At 36.0% G+C, this 21,702-nt stretch overlaps 1 protein-coding gene across 4 annotated transcripts in view; it reads right to left on the bottom strand.

Moving 5' to 3' along the window:
• Positions 1–635: 635 nt before the first annotated feature.
• Positions 636–21,702, bottom strand: part of CA1H5orf34 (chromosome A1 C5orf34 homolog) — a 36,650-nt gene continuing 15,583 nt past the window's right edge. For 3 of the 4 annotated variants that reach the window (XM_015063316.3, XM_015063314.3, XM_015063315.3), the window contains exons 6-13: positions 21,416–21,539; positions 15,604–15,695; positions 14,640–14,709; positions 13,146–13,316; positions 12,655–12,749; positions 10,885–10,983; positions 6,322–6,362; positions 973–2,029 (exon numbers count right to left, since the gene is read on the bottom strand). In XM_015063316.3, the coding sequence (XP_014918802.1) occupies positions 1,836–2,029; positions 6,322–6,362; positions 10,885–10,983; positions 12,655–12,749; positions 13,146–13,316; positions 14,640–14,709; positions 15,604–15,695; positions 21,416–21,539 (886 nt within the window). In that variant the 3' untranslated portion in view covers positions 973–1,835. Of the gene's footprint in view, positions 773–972; positions 2,030–6,321; positions 6,363–10,884; positions 10,984–12,654; positions 12,750–13,145; positions 13,317–14,639; positions 14,710–15,603; positions 15,696–21,415; positions 21,540–21,702 lie in introns of those variants that run through there. The other variant, XM_053200866.1, reaches the window with a different exon arrangement.

Here is a 21,702-nt window from a genome sequence, read left to right as displayed (position 1 = left end):
GGTCGGCCGCTCCTCCATAGCGCTCCAACGCCCCCTTGGGGAATTCTTGATAATTATACTTCGCCACTTTGTGGGCGGACGGTGGGTGCTACACTTTATTGTAGCAGCAGTGGCAGGCCTGGCTTAATCGTGACTGCTAAACGCACAGGAGTTGAAAAAACTGCGTAAAATGTAGCTTGACCCTAATTAACCAAACTCACAAGATGCAGCTTTTTAATGGGACTGTGGTCAGGTCCCAGCCTGTCTTTTGCCTGAGTGAGCACCGAGGAGATGTCTAGCTTGGCACTGGCTCTAGGAAGCACTGGCCCAAAAGAATAGGCTCAAAGAGGGGCATTGCTTTCTTCCTACCTACAGTTTCTCAGAACAAGTGTCAGATGGAAAGCAAGGGTAGTAGTGGGATTATATTAATCATAGAGTTGAAAGAGAATTCTGTAGTAGAAAGTGAGATCTTCAATATCAAGCAAACTCCTAGGCCTCTCACAAAACCCTGAAGTGTGACTCAGTTTCTCGGTGATAGAACTTTTCATTGCTTGCCACACTCTTGGTCCTTAGCCAGTGGAAAAGATTCAACTGAGGAAAACGATACACAATTTAACTCACATAGTTTAAAAGCTAATCAAAAAGAACACATTAACCACAATATGGGGTGCTTTTAGTCATGATAAGGACAATTTGTCTCAATTGTAACAATTTCACATTGCCCTTATGGCAGTATTGTACATCTTCTACTCCAGGCTTTCTAAGGCTATAGAAGAACAACATGGAAGGCTTCCTGCAACCAAAACAAAGAGAAAGGGTTAGTTCTTTTCTGTGCAGTCAGCCTACAGCCCGAAGGCACTGATTCATTTCTACAATACATACTGAATTCTCTGTGTGCTGAACACCATGCTTAGTAACAGGCTATAGAATGACTTTATGGAGCTCAAGTTCTAGCGAAGGATCTAGACTACAAAGAAACAAAAGTTGTAACTAGGATGATGTAATAGAGACTAATGGGGGAGGCCCTTCTGAAGAAGTAATAATTGGTGCTGAGATTTAAAGGTGGCAAGGAGCCCAGAGAGAAGCTATCAAGAGAACATTGTGCCCATTCAAGTCACTGACATTATCACTCCTAATCTATGCTCTGCTTCATTTCCTTTTTCTCCTTGTTTCCTATGTTCTTTCTTCCATGTCAAGAAGCTGGTCTTTTCTAGAAATCAGAAGTTAATCAGAATATTTTTGCTATATTTGTCAAATCTTGAAGTCTCTTTAGTGTGTGGTTTTGTTATTTCCCAATTGGCAAGGTTCTAATAAACAGCACTTTTGATGAGGTCATTTTAGTTGCACACACTTGTATAGCATCAGTTTTTTTCAGATGTTCAAAAGAAATTAATAAGCCAATTCAGATAAAATTGGTCTCTGATGAAGTGCTCAATTCTTAGCTTGAAGCAATATTGCCTGTATGATTTAAAGATCTAATTCTCTTTGGGCAGTTCTGTTGAAAAATATTTGGAGACACCAAATAGCAAATGACCAAATGCACAAAATTCTGCATATTTAAAAAGGAAAAAAAAAAAAACTTTGAGGATTAATAGTAAATTCTCTGCAAGATAAAACAGTAACAACTATGATTTTATAAATTTTTTTCATAAATATGAAATAATTGTTCAAAATTCTAAAATAGTTCTTTATTAATAAGGTACATTATAAATACATATCTTAAAGTTTACAAGTTAGGTAACCCCCAAAGTTAACTGTCATTTTTTCATATAATCATTGCACAGAAGTAATATATGTAATTTCTTGGCTTACTAGTAATACTAGTCACTTGAAACAACATCCTTAAGGTTTGTGATTCACTTTTTAGAATTTAATAGAAGATAGTCAATATCCTGAAGGATTTCAGAGGTTTTTTTCAATGCCACTGATACTCTCTTTTCATTAACTTCTTCCAGCAAGGTTTCTGAAGGTTTTGGTTCATAATGATCAGATGACTGTTCATTTTCTTTGTTGGAAATCTGGTTTAGGATACCACTATTCTCCAGTAACACTAAGTTGCTTAGTTAAGGAGCTTTTCCCCAAAATTTTCATTATATAAGTACTTTTAATTTCAGAAAGCCTGGTCTTCACATTAAAATATTATTTCTCTGTTAGGAAGGTCTCTTGGATTCATAATAGATTTGGTACTTTAGAACTTATCAAGTCTACCCCTTATTGATAAAGAAACTAGTTACAGTAGAAGAGAAGAAGAAAGGAAAGAGTAGGTATGTGTGTGTATTTGGATGGAAATTTGGTGATAGGAGATGAAAGAATTAAAATCTCAACATTCCTTTAAGTGAAGAAGTGATATGGGACTAAAAGAACAAAAGAGTGACAGGAATATAAATAATCTATGCATTGTATTTTTTAATTTAAAAAAGATCTAGAATGAAAAGAAACCTGTCCTCTGTTGCAGAGCTACTTTATTATTTGAATAGGATTACAGAAAAATCATTAGATAAATTTAAATGAATGAGGTGGGAACTTACAGAACAAAAAGTTTCTTAAGAAAATGAGCCCAGTTATATGTCAACAAATTGGACAACCTAGAAGAAACAGATAAATTCCTAGAAACATACAACCTACCAAGACTGAATCATGAAAGAGAGAATCTGAATAGATCAATCACTAATAAAGAGGTTGAATCAGTAATCCAGAACCTCCAAATAAATAAGAGCCCAGGGCCAGATGGTTTCACTGGTGAATTCCTCCAAGCACTGAAAAAGAATTAATACCAATCCTTCTCAAACTCTTCCAAAAAATAGAAATGGAGGGAGTATGTCCAGCATTACCCTGACAACCAAAACCAGACAAGAACACTGGTCAGAAAAAATTATCGGGGTGCCTGGCTGGCTCAGTCAGAAGAGTATATGACTCTTCATCTCAGGGTCACAGATTCAAGCCGCATATCGGGTGAAGAGATTGCTTTTGAATAAATAAATAAATAAATGAAAAAAAATGTTAAAAAAAATTACAGGCCAATATCCCTGATGAATATAAATGCAAAAAAATCCTCAAAAGATTAGCAAATGGAATCAACAATACCTTAAAATGATCATATACCATAATCAACTGAGATTTATTCCAGAAATGCATGGATGTTTCAACATATGAAAATCAGTCAATGTGATACACCACATTAACAAAATGAAGGATAAAAATTACCTGATTATCTCAATAGATGTAGAAAAACTGTCAACAAACTGGGTATAGAAGGAATGTACCTCATGATAATAAAGGTCACATATGACTACCCCACAGCTAACATCATACTCAATGGTGAAAAACTGAAAGCTTTTCCTCTAAGATCAGGAATAAGACAAGGATGCCCACTCTCGCCAGTGTTATTCAACATAATGTCCTAGCCAGAGCAATTAGGCAAAAAAGAAAAGGAATTCAAGTCAGAAAAAGTAAAACTGTTTCTATTTGCAGATGATATGACATTATATATAGAAGATCCTAAAGACTCCACCAAAAACTGTTAGAACCAATAAATTCAGTAAAGTTTCATGATGTAAAATCAATATACAAAAAAATCAATTAAATACACTAATAACAAACTATCAGAAATTAAAACAATCCCATTTATAATTATATCAAAAAGAATAAAATGCCTAGGAATATATTTAAGCAAGAAAGTGAAAGATCTATATACTAAGACATTCATGATGGAAACTGAAGAAGACACAAATAAATGGAAAGCTATTTTGTACTCCTAAATTGGAAGAATTAATATTGTTAAAATGTCCATGCCACCCAAAACAATGTACAAATACAATTCAATCTCTATCAAATTCCAATAGCATTTTTCAAAGAAACATAATAAACAATCCTAAAATTTGCACAGAACCACAAAAGAACCCAAAGAGCCGAATCTTAAGAACAAAGCTGGAGGCAATAATGCTTCCTGATCTCAAACTATATTACAAAGTTAAAGTAATCAAAACAGTATAGCATGGGAATAAGGATAGACACATAGATCAATGGAACAGAATAGAGAGCCCAGAAATAAACCCACGTAATACACGGTCAATTAATTTACAACCAACGAGCCAAGAATATACAATGGGGGAAAAGATGGTCTCTTCAATAAATGGTGCTGGAAAAACTGGACCCTTATCTTACACCCTACACAAATATCAACTCAAAATGGGCTGAAAACTTGAATGTAAGACCTGAAACCATAAAACCCCTAGAAGAAACCACGGGGTAAGGTCCTTGACATCAGTCTTGGCAGTGATTTTTTTGGATTTGATAACAAAGCAAAGGCAACAAAAGCAAAAATAAACAAATGGAAGTACATCAAACTTAAAAGCTTCTGCACAGCAAAGGGCACCATCAATAAAATGAAAAGACAATCTATGAAATCAGAGAATGTATTTGCAAATCATATATTTGATAAGAGGTTAATATCCAAAATACATAAAGAGCTCATACAACTAAATAGCAAAAAACAAACAAACAAACAAAAAAAAAACATAAAAAAATGGGCAGAGAAACTGAATAGATACTTTTTCAAAGACATACAAATGGTCAATAGGTATATGGAAAAGTGCTCAACATCACAAATCATCAGGGAAATGCAAATCAAAACCACAATGAGGTCTCACCTCATATGTATTTGAATGGCTATCATCAAAAAGACAATAGTTAACAAGTGCTGGTAAGGATGTGGAGAAAAGAGAACCCTTGTGTACCTTGGTGTCAATGTAAATTGGTGTAGACACTATGGAAAACAGTATGGAAGCTCCTCAAAAAATTAAAAAAAGAACTATCATACCATTCAGCAATTCAAATTCTGCAGATATATCCAAAGGAAATGACATCAGGATCTCAAAGAGATATCTGCATTCCCATGTTCATTGCAGCATTATTCACAATAGCCAAGATATGGAAACAAACCAAGTGTCCAGTAACAAATGAACGGATAAAGAAGATATGGTATAGGGGCACCTGGGTGGCTCAGTCGGTTAAGCGTCCGACTTCAGCTCAGGTCATGATCTCACTACTTGGGAGTTCAAGCCCCGCATTGGGCTCTGTGCTGACAGCTCAGAGCTTGGAGTCTGCTTCAGATTTTGTCTCCGTCTCTCTGCCCCTTCCCTGTTCACGTGTCTCTCTCTCTCCTTTCTCTAATATAAAATAAAAAATTAAAAAAAAAAAGAGAGATGGTATATGTATACAATGGAATACTACTCAGCCTGAGAAATAAGGAAATCCTGCCATTTAAAACACAGAAGGATTCTGAGGGTATTATGCTAAATGAAATAAGCCAGACAGAAACACAAATACTGCAATGTCATTTATATGTGGAATTTTTTTAAAAAGTCAAACTGATAGAAACAGTAAAAATGGTTTCCAGGGGGTGGGGGTGGATAAAATAGAGATTGGTAAAAGAAGACAAATTTCCAGCTCTAAATTGTATAAGGTCTGAGGATCTAATGTATAACATGGTGACTATAGTAGATAACCTTGTGTTGTATGGTTGAGGTTTGCTAGAAGAATGGAACTCAGAGGTTCTTACCAAAAAAAGGGTGGGGAGAGGAAGGAATAGATATAGGGCATATAGATATAGATATGTGAGGTGACATGGGTGTTCATTATTAACAAGACAGGGTAATCCTTTCACAATATGTGTGTGTCAAGTCACTACAACGTACACCTTAAATCTCTTACAATTTTGTCAGTTATACCTCAATAAAGCAGAAATTAAAAATAAAAGAATTTTTAATAATAAATATCCTAAGAAAAAAGAAAGGAAAAGTCAGACATAGGTCTGTTATAATTTAGAATAGAATTATATAAGTGAAAAAGTCTCCATAGGAGACCTTAACCCTAGTTCACTGTCCCCTGCCCTATTTAAACTCACTCAAAAGTATAATGTTGACATGATATACCTTCTATAGACAAGATATATCTTTGTTTTTTAAGTTTATTTATTTATTTTGAGAGACAGAGGGTGAGCAGGGGAGGGGCAGAGAGAAAGAGAAAGAGAGAGAGAGAGATAGAGAGAGAGAGAGAGAGAATCTCAAACAGGCTCTGCAGGGTCAGCACACAGCCCGACGTGGGGCTTGAACTCATGAAACTGTGAGATCATAACCTGAGCTGAAAATAGTTTAATGCTTAACCAACTGAGCCACCCTGGTGCCCCTAGACAAGATATATCTTAAATTATCATCTTAAATGTTATTCAGTAAAGCTCTAGAATATATAAGTATGGATTAATATAAAGTACAGAATCATGAATTAAGCCTAGAACCTAAAGGGAGTAATTATACAGGACAGTACATTCTGTTTAAAGGATACAGTTAAACTTCTTTATCTTTTCAAGTTCAGAGGCCACAGACCTGTGCAAAAAGAAAAAAAAAGTTAATGATAGTTATCTGATTCTTTTATATCCACAATATTTCAAGTAAGCATACTTGATTTTTTTTTTCATAAAGTTTTGAATTTTAGAAAGAAGTGCCCAGAAGTTAAGAATTCTCTTTATTTGGGTGCCTGTCTGGTTCAGCCAGTAGAGCATATGAATTCTCTCTATGTTGGCTTTATTTAGTAACAAATCAACTTGATTCAACTGATAGCTATTGAGTACTTTTAAATTAAAAAAATTTTTTTGAATGTTTATTTATTTTTGAGAGAGAGAGAGAGAGAGACAGAGCATGAGTGGGGGAGGGGCAGAGAGAGAGGAAGACACAGAATCCGAAGCAGGCTCCAGGCTCCAAGCCATCAGCACAAAGCCTGATGCAGGGCATGAACTCACGAACCATGAGATCATGACCTGAGCCCAAGTCGTACACTCAATTGACTGAGCCACCCAGGCTCCCTGCTATTGAGTGCTTTTAATGAATAATGTAAGTGAATAGAAGTCCTCACCTCAAGGACTTTTGAATCAGGTATTGATGTTTGAAGGTAACTGGCATTCCTGCCACAACTTAAAAACAAATTTTTTTTTTGATGTTTTATTTATTTTTGAGAGAGAGACACAGAGTACGAGCGGGGGAGGGGCAGAGAGAGAGGGAGACATAGAGTCTGAAGCAGGCTCCAGCTCTGAGCTGTCAGCACAGAACCCGACACGGGGCTCGAACTTGTGAAATAAGAGATCATGGTCGAATGCTTAACCAACTGAGCCACCCAGGCGCCCCAACTTTTTTTTTATATAACTATTTTTTCTATTTATTTGAAGTTTTTTTATATAACTATTTTTTCTATTTGAAGTACAATAAAAAAAAAATGCTACACTCTGGAAATTCAGTGGCACAGGTACATGGCCATAACTTGAGAGACATTATAAAGTTAAAAAAAAAAAAAAGAAGGAAATAAAAAGAAAAAAATTCTCATATGAAACTGCACTATTACATACTTTTATCTGCCCAAACAGATAATTTGCAAATATTAGGTCAATAAACTGTGTAACATCCATAAAAAGGTAGCTTCTTACTGAAATGCAAGAATTTAAAAGATTGGTAATCGAGGGGTGCCTGGGTGGCTCAGTCGGTTAGGCTAGGTCATGATCTCATAATTCATGAGTTCAAGCCCCCACATCGGGCTCCATGCTGACAGCTCAGAGCCTGGAGCCTGCCTCAATTTTGCGTCTCGCTCTCTCTCTGCCCCTTCCCCCATGCTCGCTTGCTCTCTCTCTCAAAAAAAACATTAAAAAAAAATTTTTTTTAAAGATTGATATCTAAACAAGAAAAGACAAACAGAAACTGGAATGAAAATCTAGATATCACATGTAAAATCGGGGCTTTCTGTTGGAGACTTCCTACTCTTCTCTCCCTCTGCCATATCCTGCTGGAGTTCCAGGCCCCACTCCTCTGTCCACCTATCTACCCACAGATCCCGCCTGCTACAACTTTTTTAATACTCACCTGGTATACCCTCTTCTTTCCTCCTCCAAGTTTAGTCAAAGTTAAAAACCTACTAAAATCCTATCACTTCTCTGAAAGAAGTGTTCTCTCCTTCCTTGAATTTCTATAGCACTGTTAACTAATCATATACTCATTGTAATCTCTTGAACTCTTTAACCTTCTGATTTTCATACCTAGATTGTCTTTTTCAGGAGAAAGGATTTTTTTCTTTTTCTTCTGTACTTTGCACATATAAGTAAGGCCTCATTTATATGGAACCCTTCAGAAACAGATGGTTTTGGGGGGCCAAGTTTTTACAGTTGAATTAGGTGTCAAAATATAAGTATTTTCTATTAAGTTTCTTCTGGAATAGACTACTTACTCATTTCATTGTTTTCTTAAACACAGTATATTACATATTCTCTTCTCCTTGAATAGAAGGGTTAACATTATGAACATTAACTCTTACCATGTTCCACAGAAACAGACACTGGGACAAATGGTAATGGGTAGAGGGCAGAATCTCTGACGTGTGTATCCTTTCTCTTTTTCCTCATTAAGCTAGAATGAAATGTGAGCAGTGGCACACAACTAGACAATAGTGTCACTTAACTAGCTCACTGTAAAATTAATGAAGACTTTAATATCTAAAGCATCTCTCTATTCAAGTCACTAGAAAAGTCTTCACAGTTCATGGAACTTGTCTGCTTTACTGGCCTTACTACAGTGGAATGTATTCACCTCCTTGTCAATTTGTACTCTTTCATTGAAGGATGAAAGAGATCTTTCAACATTTTAAGCATCTGTGGTAAAGACTTCCATATGACTTATTCCAAGGCCTGCTGATTATTCATCACTGAAAAACATCTTTTTTTTCCACATACGACATTTTTCTGGCTGTAAGCAACAATACAAACTACCTTTAGTACTGTTGCTCATATGATGACCCAACTTCTTATGAACTCTCTTCTGTACTATTTTTGACTAGCATCCCTATTAAGAAGTTGAATCAGTAAAAAAATAATAGAAGGTGAGCTGGAAAAAAAATACTGAAATACAATTTAGGTAGCTATCGATTGTGCAGTCATTTCTCTTCCTTCAACCCTTCCCTGACAAGAAAACAAATCAGAGTGGAGATGTGTTAGGCTTTGCAAGGGAAATGGAGCTACTGTAAGCAACTGCGACTGGACTGCGTCTCCTCTCCCTACTCTTCCTCAACTCCTTTGTCTTTCTGCTGCTCCTTTTTGCTTCCACCCGTGGCTGCTCTCACCAATACGCACTTCTCTCATGCCCTCACTTTTTAGTTGTCTTTACAGTTATCCTCTTCAAAGTCTTCATGTAAAAAGGCTAGCATCTTACAAACTTTGTCGGCTGAGCAATGAAGTGACCAATTTTATCGTCATACATAATTTCCTTTTCATCCCAACTATGTTTTTTGTTAGCTACTCGGGCAATTTTTCTGCTCCCAAACAGACTGTAGCTGAAGAATGGAGGATCTGGAAAGCTGAACCCTTAGGATACCTAACATATTCAAATAACATCTACTGATTTGATTTCGACCTCTTTCTCTAAGTCACTTAGGAAAAGGTGTTGAGAATTAGGCTTAATGTTTGTATTTTTTCACCATGCTATGCTAAGACACTTACAAACCACTTTAAAGCTTCCTAAATTGTTCCTGGTATCCCTCTTTTCCAATACAGGTTTCTTCCACTATCCAATGGTAGAGTGTTCTATGAAAACTTTCATAAACTTAAATGGCACAAAGTGAAAAAACAATTGCCATTCATTTTTATGGAAAATGTTTTGATCATTCCCACACCCAAAACATAACCTCTCTTAACACTTTTTCTGACACCTAAGGATCCATCTTGCTAATGGATGCACAAAATAAACTGGGATAAAGCACAAAGGCTCACAGACACAGTTCAAAGCTATGGCAGACTGAAGCTGAGATGCTGAGTGTAGTTCTCAGGTAAGCAGCTCAGAGCTACCATGCTCCCTGCTGGGGGTGCAAGCTGCCTCCGTGTAAGAGCTCGCTGCTAAACAAATGCAGAATGCTATTTTCACTTTTTGCCTTTTTCCTTGAAAGCGAAAATACTTCTCGAATTTTTTTTGGTTAGCAAAGACAGGAACATACTCCCAAGTACTAACCAGGCCCAACACTGCTTAGCTTTTGAGGTCAGACAAGATCAGGCACATCCAGGGTGGTATGGCTGTAGAAAAATGGGGACATGCCGATGTAGGTCTTTCATGTAAGTGAAGTGGCATAGTGCAAATTTCCAAAAAGTAGGGGATACCTGTATATTCAGAGTATGCTCTCAGTGATACTAACCTTCCTAAGGGCCTTTCTTCCTGTCATTTTTTCCACCTAGGAACTTGTAATTCCATCAAGTGTGAGCTTTTCTATTGATCACAAGATCTATTCTTATTCTTCAAAACCCACAATACACCCTAACAGATAGCATCTGCTCCATAAAAACATTTTTTCACTGTCTCCACAGGACAAAATATACTTTTTACCTCTACCCTTGCTCCCTCCCTAAAATATCTTATTCATTTCCCTAAATATTCCTTTGAAGCCCAGTTCTAGTCCCCTTGCACACTGAAGGGCACGTAGGATGGACTAAAATACTTTATTTGTTGATTTGCCAGTTGATTTGGGGGAGGTAATTAATATGATAAAAATGATTTCAAAATCAATTTTTTCTGAAAGTTAGTCAACATTTTACTTCTTTTAATATTACTAAAATTTTAAAAATTCTCCTTTAAATTTTTCCATAAAGTTTTCGGGATGAATTTATCATCTAAAAAGAATCGCCCATTTTGGTAAGAAGTTTTCAATGCAGTTTTCTGAACTTCAGATAAAATAAAATACGATGTAATGTAATAAATTGGATATCTGATTAAAGATAAATTATTTTCAAGCTTAAGCTATCAGAAAAGAGTCTCAGAGCTTACCATTTGATATTTTTAATTTTTGTGACTCTTTTACACAGATAAAGTTTAAAAGAAATATAAATACCAATTTTCTTCAAGAATAGAAGATGAAGAATGTGTGGGCATCTCTCTCTGATTAGTCTGGGTCAGGCTTCTGCACCATGATATGACTGCTGTCACATATCTAGATTGAAAACATTAAAATAAATATTTGAAAAATGAAGTTGTATAGTATTTTTAAAAACATTTTTTAAAAGGAAAAATCATTAAGACAATTTGGGGAAAAATGATAAAGAAAAAAATTCCAAAGTGAGGCATTTACTGGTAAATTTTTTGAGTCTTTTTCAAAGCAAATGGAAAAGTTAAGTTTTTTTCATTATTCATCAAGAATAAAATGATTTACTCATATTCATGATTAGTAAAGATATTTCTATAAGTTCTTTTTTAAAATTTATTTTTGAGAGAGAGAGAGAGAGAGAGAGAGAGAACATGAGCAGGGACAGGGCAGAGAGAGAGAGAAAGAGAAATAATCCCAAGCAGGCTTTGCACTGTCAGCACAGAGCCCAACACAGGGCTCGATCTCACCAACCATGAGATCATGACCTGAGCTGAAATCAAGAGCCGGATGCTTAACAGCCTGAGCCACCCAGGTGCCCCAATAAAGACAGGCTTTAAGAATCAGAACAAAGTGATACTTGGATTTCATTCAAAATCAAATTCAAATGTCTAAATTCTCCAAAGTGAAATAAATTTCATTATGTTTTATAATGAAAATGTCTTTATACATTAAGACTAAGTGAGCATTTGCTTTCTAAAATTTAAACCAGAACAGAGCCATTAATTCCCACACATATACACAAATGTATAATTATATATAATTCATTCAATATACAAAACAAGTATCAAGTTCAATAAAACAAATGATCTCAAGCGATGGCCTGAAACAAATAGTAATGTTTGTCAAAGACACTGCATTTTTTCTTATGTATGTATGTATGTATGTATGTATGTATGTATGTTGTGAGAGAGAGAGAGAGAGAAAGAATATGAGTGGGGAAAGGGCAGAGAGAGACAGGGAGAGAAAGGACCCCAAGCAGGCTCCATGCCATCAGTGCACAGCCCAATGCAGGGCTCAATCTCACAAACTGTGAGATCAGGCATGACCTGAACTAAGATCAAGAGTCAGCCCCTTACCTGACTGAGCCACCCAGATGCTCTGTATTTTTGAGGCAAATTATTCAAACTAGCAATGAATGTTGGAGCATTTACACCAAAATGCAATAAATCCCAACAGGAAAATAAATTCATGAGGTAAAAAAGCAATTCTTTCATGAACATTCTCAAATAAAATCACTAACATGCCAAGAACATCACAAGTAGACTGATTACAACAAATTACATAAAACCAAAAGAGAAAAAGCATGTTCATAAAAATGGATTTTAAGAATCTTCTCCATCTTAAGAAAAAGCATCACTGAATTAATTTTATTCCACGTCACAGAAATATACATAACTTTAGTTATTTGTGCAAACCTTATTTCAAAAGGTTAGGGGATTAATTAATCGGTTAACACAGCTGACCACAGTCCAACTTCCACAGCAAGACAAGTGTATCGAAAATACTCATTTTGAAAAACCACTTGAATACAAATGGAAATGATTAAAAATGATATGATTTATTTAGTTATGCAAGATGCCAATACTTCTGTAAACTCTGAAATCTGCTGAAATGATACATGCACAATATCTACCTGAAAAAACTAAAAATATAACATTTAAATAGGTTTATATGCTTCCCCTCTGTCAGAAAACTGTTTACCATCATAAAAATAGTTTTAAAACTGCTTTTCAGTACCTTTCATATGGTCCAGGGTGTCCAATATGAATTAACTGATCTTGCCCATCAGGAAAAGTTAACTTACACCAACCTAAGTTGAGACCTTGATTTACCTTAAGCAGAAAAGAGGGAAAAACAAGTTTTATCGTTCTAAAACTGAGACAAAACTCATAACAAAAGCCTCTTTTACATTATCAATTTAAAAAATATGTAGATGAATCATTAAAACTTTATTTTGACTAATTTAAAGATTATATTTTACATGGATTATGGGTATTGTTTAACCACCACTCTGGTCCTTCTCTATATAATCAGTTGCCTTTATAAAAATGATTATTTGTCACACCTTTCTGATTTTTGCTAGGAAATCCAATGAGATCACTAAAGCGTCTTGACAGATTTTACATCTCAAAAAATAAAATTGAGATAGTGTGGTACTTGATTTTCTTTGTTCTATTTCCACTGATAGAAACGATAAAAAAGTAGATTTCAGTATGAAATATAATCACCTGTCTCTTTTCAGTAAAAGAGCTGAAATTCCAATTTAGGGTTAGAGTAATGCCATTTAAAAAGAGAGCATGTACTTTGTCATCAGAGTATGCAAGAAATCTTCCCACGCTGGGTATGAGCGATTCTCTCAAAAGTAAAGGCAGTATATTGCTATCATTTATCCCAGGTACCTAAAACCAAGTAAATAAAAACAGCAGGAAAGAGAGTTATCCATTGATAAGACTTAAATGATTAATAAACTCTGAGGCAACTTTATTCAGAAGTTGAGTATTGTAGAATCCTTATATATGTCTTAACTTTTCCAGAAGTGGATAGCCAAATTAGTCTATTACAAGCAGATTAAGTTCTAGTCTTTGAAAAGTCCATGTTCTGAATTTTAGAACACAGACAAAACTTAGGAAGTACAGCAACATATAGGTTTATAATTAAATTAGTACAGATTCAGAATTCAAAGTTTGAGAATCACTTCCTTGAAGTCCACATTAAAGAAATTACTTTTACAGTTATAGAAATAGAGTAGAATACTGTACTATCATAGTTTATAATAACCACATTTTGACATACTTCAAATCTTCTCAATTTCCCTGCCTTTCCCCCTCCACTGAGAAAAAAGAAACAAAACAAATTATAGGCAAAGTATAACATAAGAGCCAGATTTTGCAGTGTTTATCTAGTAAGTGGATATTTTTCTGAATAAACCAATATTAATGTTACAAAGAATTTCTCACATGACTTCAATGAAAGTAACTTGAACTTAGAGGTATGTATGTAAACAATAAAACTATTTTAAAAATCTTGCTTTTAAAATAATTTTAATAGGGATGCTTGGGTGGCTCAGTCAGTTAAGTATCCGTCTTCAGCTCAGGTCATGATCTTGCAGTTTGTGAGTTCAAGCCCCACATTGGGCTCTGTGCTGACAGCTCAGAGCCTGGAGCCTGCTTCAAATTGTGTCTCCCTCTCTCTCTCCCTGCCCCTCTACCAGTCACGATCTGTCTCTCAAAAATAAATAAACATTAAAAAAAATTAAAAAGAAAAAGGGGGGCGGATTCCTGAGTAGCTCAGCTGGTTGAGCATCTGACTCTTGATTGCAGCTCAGGTCATGGTCTCAAGGACATGAGACTTAGCCTGGCGCTGGGATCCTGCGGTGGGTGTAGAACCTATCTGAGATTCTGTCTCCCTCTCCCTATGCCTCTCTCCCACTCACATGAGTGCTCTCTCTCTCAAAAATAAATAAACAAACAAACAAACAAATAAATAAAAATAATTTTGGAGCACCTGGGTGGCTCAGTCAGGTAAATGTCCGACTTCAGCTCAGGTCGTGATCTCGCGGTTTGTGAGTTCGAGCCCTGCATAGGGCTTTCTGCTATAGTGCAGATCCCGCTTTGGACCTTCTGTCTCCTCTCTCTCTGCCCCTCCCCTGTGTGCATTTGCGTATGTACACTCTCTGTCTCTCAAAAATAATAAATAAATAAATAATAATAATTTTAAGATACCATTTTCCAGCAGCATATACGATAGTTATGGCTTAAAGAAAGCCTTGTCTTCACACAGTGCTGAAGAATTCTGTGAACATGAAAAATATTGCTTAAACATTTGCAAATAACCACATTTTCCAATTCTAGCAATGCATTCTTACTGCTATACAACATGTTAGGCAAGTAATTCATTTCCACTAAAATACATTTGGAACTCCTTTCTTCCAGAAGTCTTTAATCCCCTAGAAGGTGATTGCTTCCCTTTGTGTTAATCTTACATAGGTTACTCCTCTCATTTTTAGTAATGAAATGACTCCAAATGGAGACAATTTTCAGGTGCTCCTTTCTAGGAGGTGATGGTTTCACAGCACCTGAAAGGTTTAGTGTAGTCTAAGAGTGCTGGGCAGGTGAATCAACTATCCATAAAAAATCAAATTACCAATTCTGTTCCTTCAAATCTACTTTGGAAGTTGCTTAGACATAAGTTTGCAAAAATTAATAATTTAATTCAGGAATACACTTTCATGCTTCTGACTGCCACAGATTAATTAGAATTAAAAAAAAAACATATGAACCAAAGAACTGAACTGCACTTCATTTTCTGTATACTCTCAGAATCTTTATTACTCTGAGGATAATAAAGTATATGAAAATTTTAAATGTATCATCAAATCCTTAACTTGATTCCAAGACACCATAAGGATGCACTCACCCAGAGAAAAGGCACTTACTTCCTAACTGTGCATGCTTGCTATATATGGATGCTTCTCCACATTTAACTTTAAATTTCAAAGCCAGAAGTACTCTTACAATGATGTGATTACCTTATTTTGTGGATGAAGAGACCAGAAAAGCTGACAGACTTTACCAAAGACACATATTTCCACTGTACCTACCATTTCTTACTCTTACCCTAACCACTAGAAAATGTATCAGGGTTCTCAGACACAACACTTCAGTCAGGTGAATGTGAAAAACTTACCTGGTTGCCTGTTTAATTAGAGAACACACAGAGAACAGACTTCCTGGTCTATCAGGAGGAAGGTTATTTACTGAATAAGTTTTCTCTTCTTTCTGAAAATTAATTTAAAATATCTCAATAATAAATGTTGGCCATTATTATTTTTTCTTGAAATATGTATTTACATTGTGACAAGGCAAGCAGTTATTTTAACTTAACCAAAAGCCCATAATATTTTTAAAGGTATTTTATGCTTTTCCATTGTCCCATTTTTTTTAAGTCTAGCATTCCTTATGGATAGTTACAAAAGTTATATTCTAATACCCTATAACATACTGTCCAATTTAAGTTTTGGCTATATTTAAATTAATATAGCAACAGAACTAATTTTCCTACACATTAGCAGAAAACTTATAAGCCCCCTTTCCCCTTTAGATCAAAACAAAAACAGGGGAGTCTAGGTGGCTCAGTAGGTTAAGTGTCCAACTCTTGATTTTGGCTCAGGTCATGATCTCACATTTCATGAATTTGAGCCCCATGTTAAGCTCTGTGCTGATAGTGCAAAGCCTGGTTGGGATTCTCTCGCCCTCTCTCTATCTCTCTGCCCCTTCCCTGCTCTCGCTCTCTCAAAATAAATAAACTTTAAAAAACAAAAACACAATTTTAATTGAACAAATATACAATTTTGCCATATTTTATTAATGGAAGAACTATCACTACAGTTTATAGAAGGCAACATTATTTACAAGCTCAGCTTTCTGAATTAAAAAAAATTTTTTTGTTATTCCTTTTGAGTATCCTTTCTCAGACTTTTTTTTAAGCCTTTAAGGCTTGAGGGCTTGTACAGATCTAATTTGAACCACAAGAGAACATAGTCCCCATATATACTTTACCATCAGTGAGAGAAGACAGGCTTTGAAGACAAAGCTGGATTCAAATCACAGGTGCCTCTTACTAACTATAATGACGGACAGGTTTATGCAACTTTTTGTAAACCTCAGTGCCTATAACCTGTGAAATGGGGATACTACCTACCATCTAGATTGTTTTGAGCATTAATGATGTAATACATATATAAAGCACCCAGGCCAGAATTCAGTATAGAGTAGTTAGTTACCAAAAAATAGTCCCTCCTCTTTTATCCTGGACTATAGACTTGAATATCTAAATCTCTATGAGGCTTCTCCACTGAGTATCACAAAGACATCTCAACTTCAACGTGTCAAAAATGGAACTACCTTCATTTCAAAATCTGCATTTTCTCCTTCTCTACTTCAGATCTACCTGTGGTGTGTTCTCTCTACCTGGATCTCAGCTCTCTCCTCCATCATCTTCCTTTGTCTAACTCCTGCGTTTCTTTGCTCTCAGGAAGCCATTACCCAGAATAGGTGAAATCCCCTAGTTACGTCCACAAGCACCGCACCCACCACTCTTGCTTTTTGGTTTTCATCATAATTTCAATTTCATAGTTTTTTTTATTAAGTGTCTGTCTTCCCTGCTAGAATGGGGCTTCATGAAGGTTGGGGCTGTATCTGTTCTTCTGACCTCTGTCTGAATCCCTAGCATTTGTTAGCAATGTGCCTTAGTACATGATAGGCACTCAAACGAATACATTTTAACTATTTACATCTTTCTTCATTGGATACTGAGTTCCTTGAGAGTTCTTGTCTTTTCCACTACCCTATTTCAATTCTAAGATACTCAGTTTTCCTAATTTAGCCTCTCTGAAATCTGGATGCATCTTAAGAGTATCTTACTTTCAGGTAGGTGAGTTTGAGATATAAGAGAATTTAAATGTTTTATTGACACCTCCTGGTAAGATCAAAAGCAACCGTCATCAAAACAATTTAGATTTGATAAAATTTTGGTTTAACACAGAGCCTGGCACCACCACTCATTGATTTATTCAACAATTTGCCATCATTTTCAACTCCTTCCTCATCCCCAATATCCAGTCAGTCATCAGTTCTGTTTCCTTAATATTCGTGTCCATTCCTAGCTTTTCATTCTCATTTCCACTGCCTGGTTCCTCATACTTTCTTCCCTGAACTGCTATCAATGTCCTCTAACTGGTCTACTATCTCTTTCCCACTCCAGTTTATCTTCCTCTGAAATGACCTAACAAAAATATGATGTCACTTCTGTATTTTAATCCTTCAGCACTTGTGCAAAAGCAGTATGGTTTCTCATGCCCCATTTATGAGCTGGCTCAACTTAGTGGTTTAGTCTCTTCCCTGGAAATTCCCCTCAATACTCTCTTTACAGCATTCTCTATCTATAGCATTTTCTTTTCCTTCAACACTCCATCCTTGCCCCAGGCTCTAGCCTCCAGTTAGGTGAGTTTATCTACCTGTTCTATGCTCTAGCAATAATACTGCGTTGAACAAGACAGTGCTTACTTCTAGAGTGGGTTAGCAAACAAACATTGATCAGTAAGAAAATGTCACATAGCACTAATTGCTATGAAGAAGAAAAGAGGAGGGTATCATGATAGTGTCAAAGGTAGCTCCTTTAATTTGGATAGTTGGGAGATGACATGTATTTATTTATTTATTTTTAATGTTTTTATTTATTTTTGAAGGAGAGAGAGACAGAGCATGAGCAGGGGAGGAGCAGAGAGAGAGGGAGACGTAGAATTTGAAGCAGGCTCCAGGCTCTAAGCTGTCAGCACAGAGCCCGATGCAGGGCTCGAACTCACGAACTGTGAGATCATAACCTGAGCCAAAGTCGGACTCTTAACCGACTGAGCCACCCAGGTGCCCCAGGAGATGACATTTAAATAGAAATTTTAATGATAGGAAGCCAAACATGCAAAGAGTTGGACAAGTAGTTCCCTCAGTTATATATTCCTCCAACCTTCATCCCTCTTTTGTATAACTCCTTTAAAAGTATAGGTCCTAGGGACACCTGACTGGCTTAGTCGATACAGCATCCGACTCTTGATCTCAGGGTTGTGAGTCTGAAACCCACACAGGATGTAGATATTACTTAAAAAGGAAAGGAAAAGAAAATCTCCTAGATCAGCCATGTCTTCCTGCAGTTGACTTTTCTCCAAAATTGGGTCAGGTGCCCCTCCCCTTATGTGGTCCCAAAGCACCACATTCTTATCTCTATGAGAGCACTTACATCATGAGCCCTTGACAATCTTTCCTACTTAGAATTTTAATTATGCAAGTAACAGTACATTACTATTTTATGTTTTTGGAAAAAAAGAAAGTTAGGAAAATACAACATTTAAGTCCCTCCCTACTTTTCCTCCCTCACAAAATCCCACACTCCCTGCTCCTCCCGCCCAAAAGTAACTGCTTCAGTTTGGTTTTTACCTGCCCAAATCTTTCCCTGTGCGTTTACATGTGTATTATACACAGTAACATATTTGGGTTTGGGGTTTGTTTTTGTTTTTTACACAGAAGATATTGTTGTACATGTTCTTCTGCAACTTTCTTTTTTCACAGTGCCTTGAAGATCTTTCCATCCCTCTATGCATCTATGTCTTCCTCATTCTTTTAAGCCACCACACAAGCACCCTGTAATCTGACCATCTCTCATTTCACCATCTCTCTACTGAGGAACATTTAGATTGGTTCTAGTGTTTCGCTCCTACAAACAATGCCACATTCCATATCCTTGGCTGTATTTCTTTGTATATATATGTGTTAATATTCTTCTATGATAGATACCTAGAGGCAGAATTTCTAGCCAATTTAACTTGATATTATCAAACTGTCCTTCACGAAGGCTAAATCAATTTACACTCCAACCCAGTACTATGAAAGCACCCTTTTCCCCGCACCCTTGCCAGCAATAGATATTAACAACCTTTCGATAATTTGATGAGTGAAAAATGTTATGTTGTTGTTATTTTAATTTTCATTTCTTTGATGCAAGCAGTAAAGTTGGACAGGTTTCCAAATATTATAAGTTATTTATATTGCCTTTTCTAATGGCTTAACCATTCTTATTGTTTATTCATTTTTCTATGAGAGGTTTATTTTTTTTGGTTTTTTATTACTGATTTATAGTACAGAATAGTTTTTTCCAGACCTTTGACTTTTTGGCTTTATCTAATTTAACAAAAATTAAATATTTAAAATTTAACGTAAGTTTACCAAGGTTACCAAACTTTTATTTTGTGCCTTCTGGTGTTTTGTACTGTATTTAAGAAGACCTCCCCTCCCCCAAGATTATAAACATTGTTCTTCTAGATTTTCTTCTAACAATGATAAACTTTGGTTTCTTACATTTAGCCCTTTAACCCATCTGGAATTTATTTTTAGAGCATGGGTTAAAGTAAGAAGCAAATAATTCTATCCTGAAAAGACAGCCAATTGTTTCTAAATCTCTTACTCAAGTGGACAGAGGTCTGAGAGTGAAGCCCTCAGCAGTCTACCACAAAGGCACAGGTCATCTGGAAGTCCTGTTTTATCCCAAAGCTCATGTTCTCCTCCATGATATGTTTGCTTCAGTATGAAAATTATCATCCCTCCCCCTGACACCTCTGAGTAAAACTGAAGCTCCAGGAAGATGTACAGTATTTATCCTGTACTTTTTCAAACTCTCAGTACACAGCAGTCAGCAGTGTAACTGCACACACCCCTCTATTTGCCTGTCTACTTGATGATCTCATGTACTACACACACACACACACACACACACACACACACACGCACACGCACACACAGCAGTGGTCATGCTTTCATTTCACGTGCTTCTTGGCCTGTCTGACTGACTACTAAACTTTGAACCCTTGAGGGAAGGAGTTCTTTGTCTTCACCCAGTGCTTGACAGAGTGCCTGACTAGGAAGGTTCAGTTAAGATGTATTGATTGAATAAATGAATACTTTCTTGCAAATGGACCCAGTGGGGAATCTGGGTGTGTGGTGTGTGTACAAATACACACACACACATACCCCCCCGCACACATAGATATAAAATGAATGAAATATTCATTCTAAAATTTTAATGAATGCAGATATTTGGGATTTACTTAAAAATAAATAGGGAGTGGAGGGAGCAGTGGGAAGTACAGATGGAACAAGTGATAAACAATTTATCACTCAAAATTCCACACTGTAATATAAAAAGAAAACATATATATTATGTTCCATTCTGCAAAGCAAAGCCATGTGATACCATGGTGATCCATACATAAGGGTGGATGTCAAATGTCAGATTGGGAACAAGCAAATTTAGACTATTGACAATATATCCATATGATTACATTTCGGCCTGATATATTAAATATATCGTTATATTTCACTATTTCAACAACAGAGAACAGCCTTGCTCAACTTTCTACTTGTATATAAAGATTCAGGAGTTAGGAGGTATTTTAAACATGCAAATAACTACATGGTGGGGAAAAAAGAATGTGCTTTTAATGTGCATATATTAATTCAAAGATATGCTACTGGTTTTAGTATTGATGAATTCTGTGACATAAGAAATTTAAATTTAACTTCTGATTTAAACACAAATTGGGGCACCTGGCTGGATCAGTCAGTACAGTGTGCAACTCTTGATCTCGGGGTTGTAAGTGCAAGCCCCACCTTGGGTGTAGATATTACTTAAAAATAAAATCTTAAAAAATAATAATAAATGGAAATTACTTAGGCAAATGACTGGCAGAATACAGGAGGAGAATGCAATAAACATAAGGTGGTTAGTAATCACTGTGCCACAGGTGGCAGTAACGTTGTATTAACTCTCCAGACTGCATAGTAGTAGGCAAGCAGTATTATATAAAGATCAAATGTCCTATGTATGTTCAGAATTATTTAGAAAGAGCTATATACAAAAGCCTTCTTGAGCTGAAAACTCATTGTCAGCTTACCTCTTCTGATCCTTCCTGAATGGAATAATAAGTAAAATAGCTCCCAAAATAAGCTCCCTCAGATTTGAAAACAGAGCCATCTCCAGGATAAATCTCTATTGAGTTCACATTTTTATGGGTAAGTCTAAGGAAGAAAAGTAATCATTAAAATTTTTTTCTAATTAAGATTAAAACATAAATGAGAGCAATCAAAAGAGAAAAAATAATAAAGCAAAGTACTATATGGAATTCTGCCTATCCAGCAAAACAAGATAATTTCATACTTTGCACCCAACTGGCTAAATTAA

Source organism: Acinonyx jubatus, chromosome A1 (genome assembly GCF_027475565.1).
Source record: "Acinonyx jubatus isolate Ajub_Pintada_27869175 chromosome A1, VMU_Ajub_asm_v1.0, whole genome shotgun sequence".
Taxonomy (NCBI): domain Eukaryota; kingdom Metazoa; phylum Chordata; class Mammalia; order Carnivora; family Felidae; genus Acinonyx; species Acinonyx jubatus.
The sequence above is the reverse complement of the archived record's forward strand: the minus strand, read 5'-3'. Positions and strand labels throughout refer to the sequence as shown.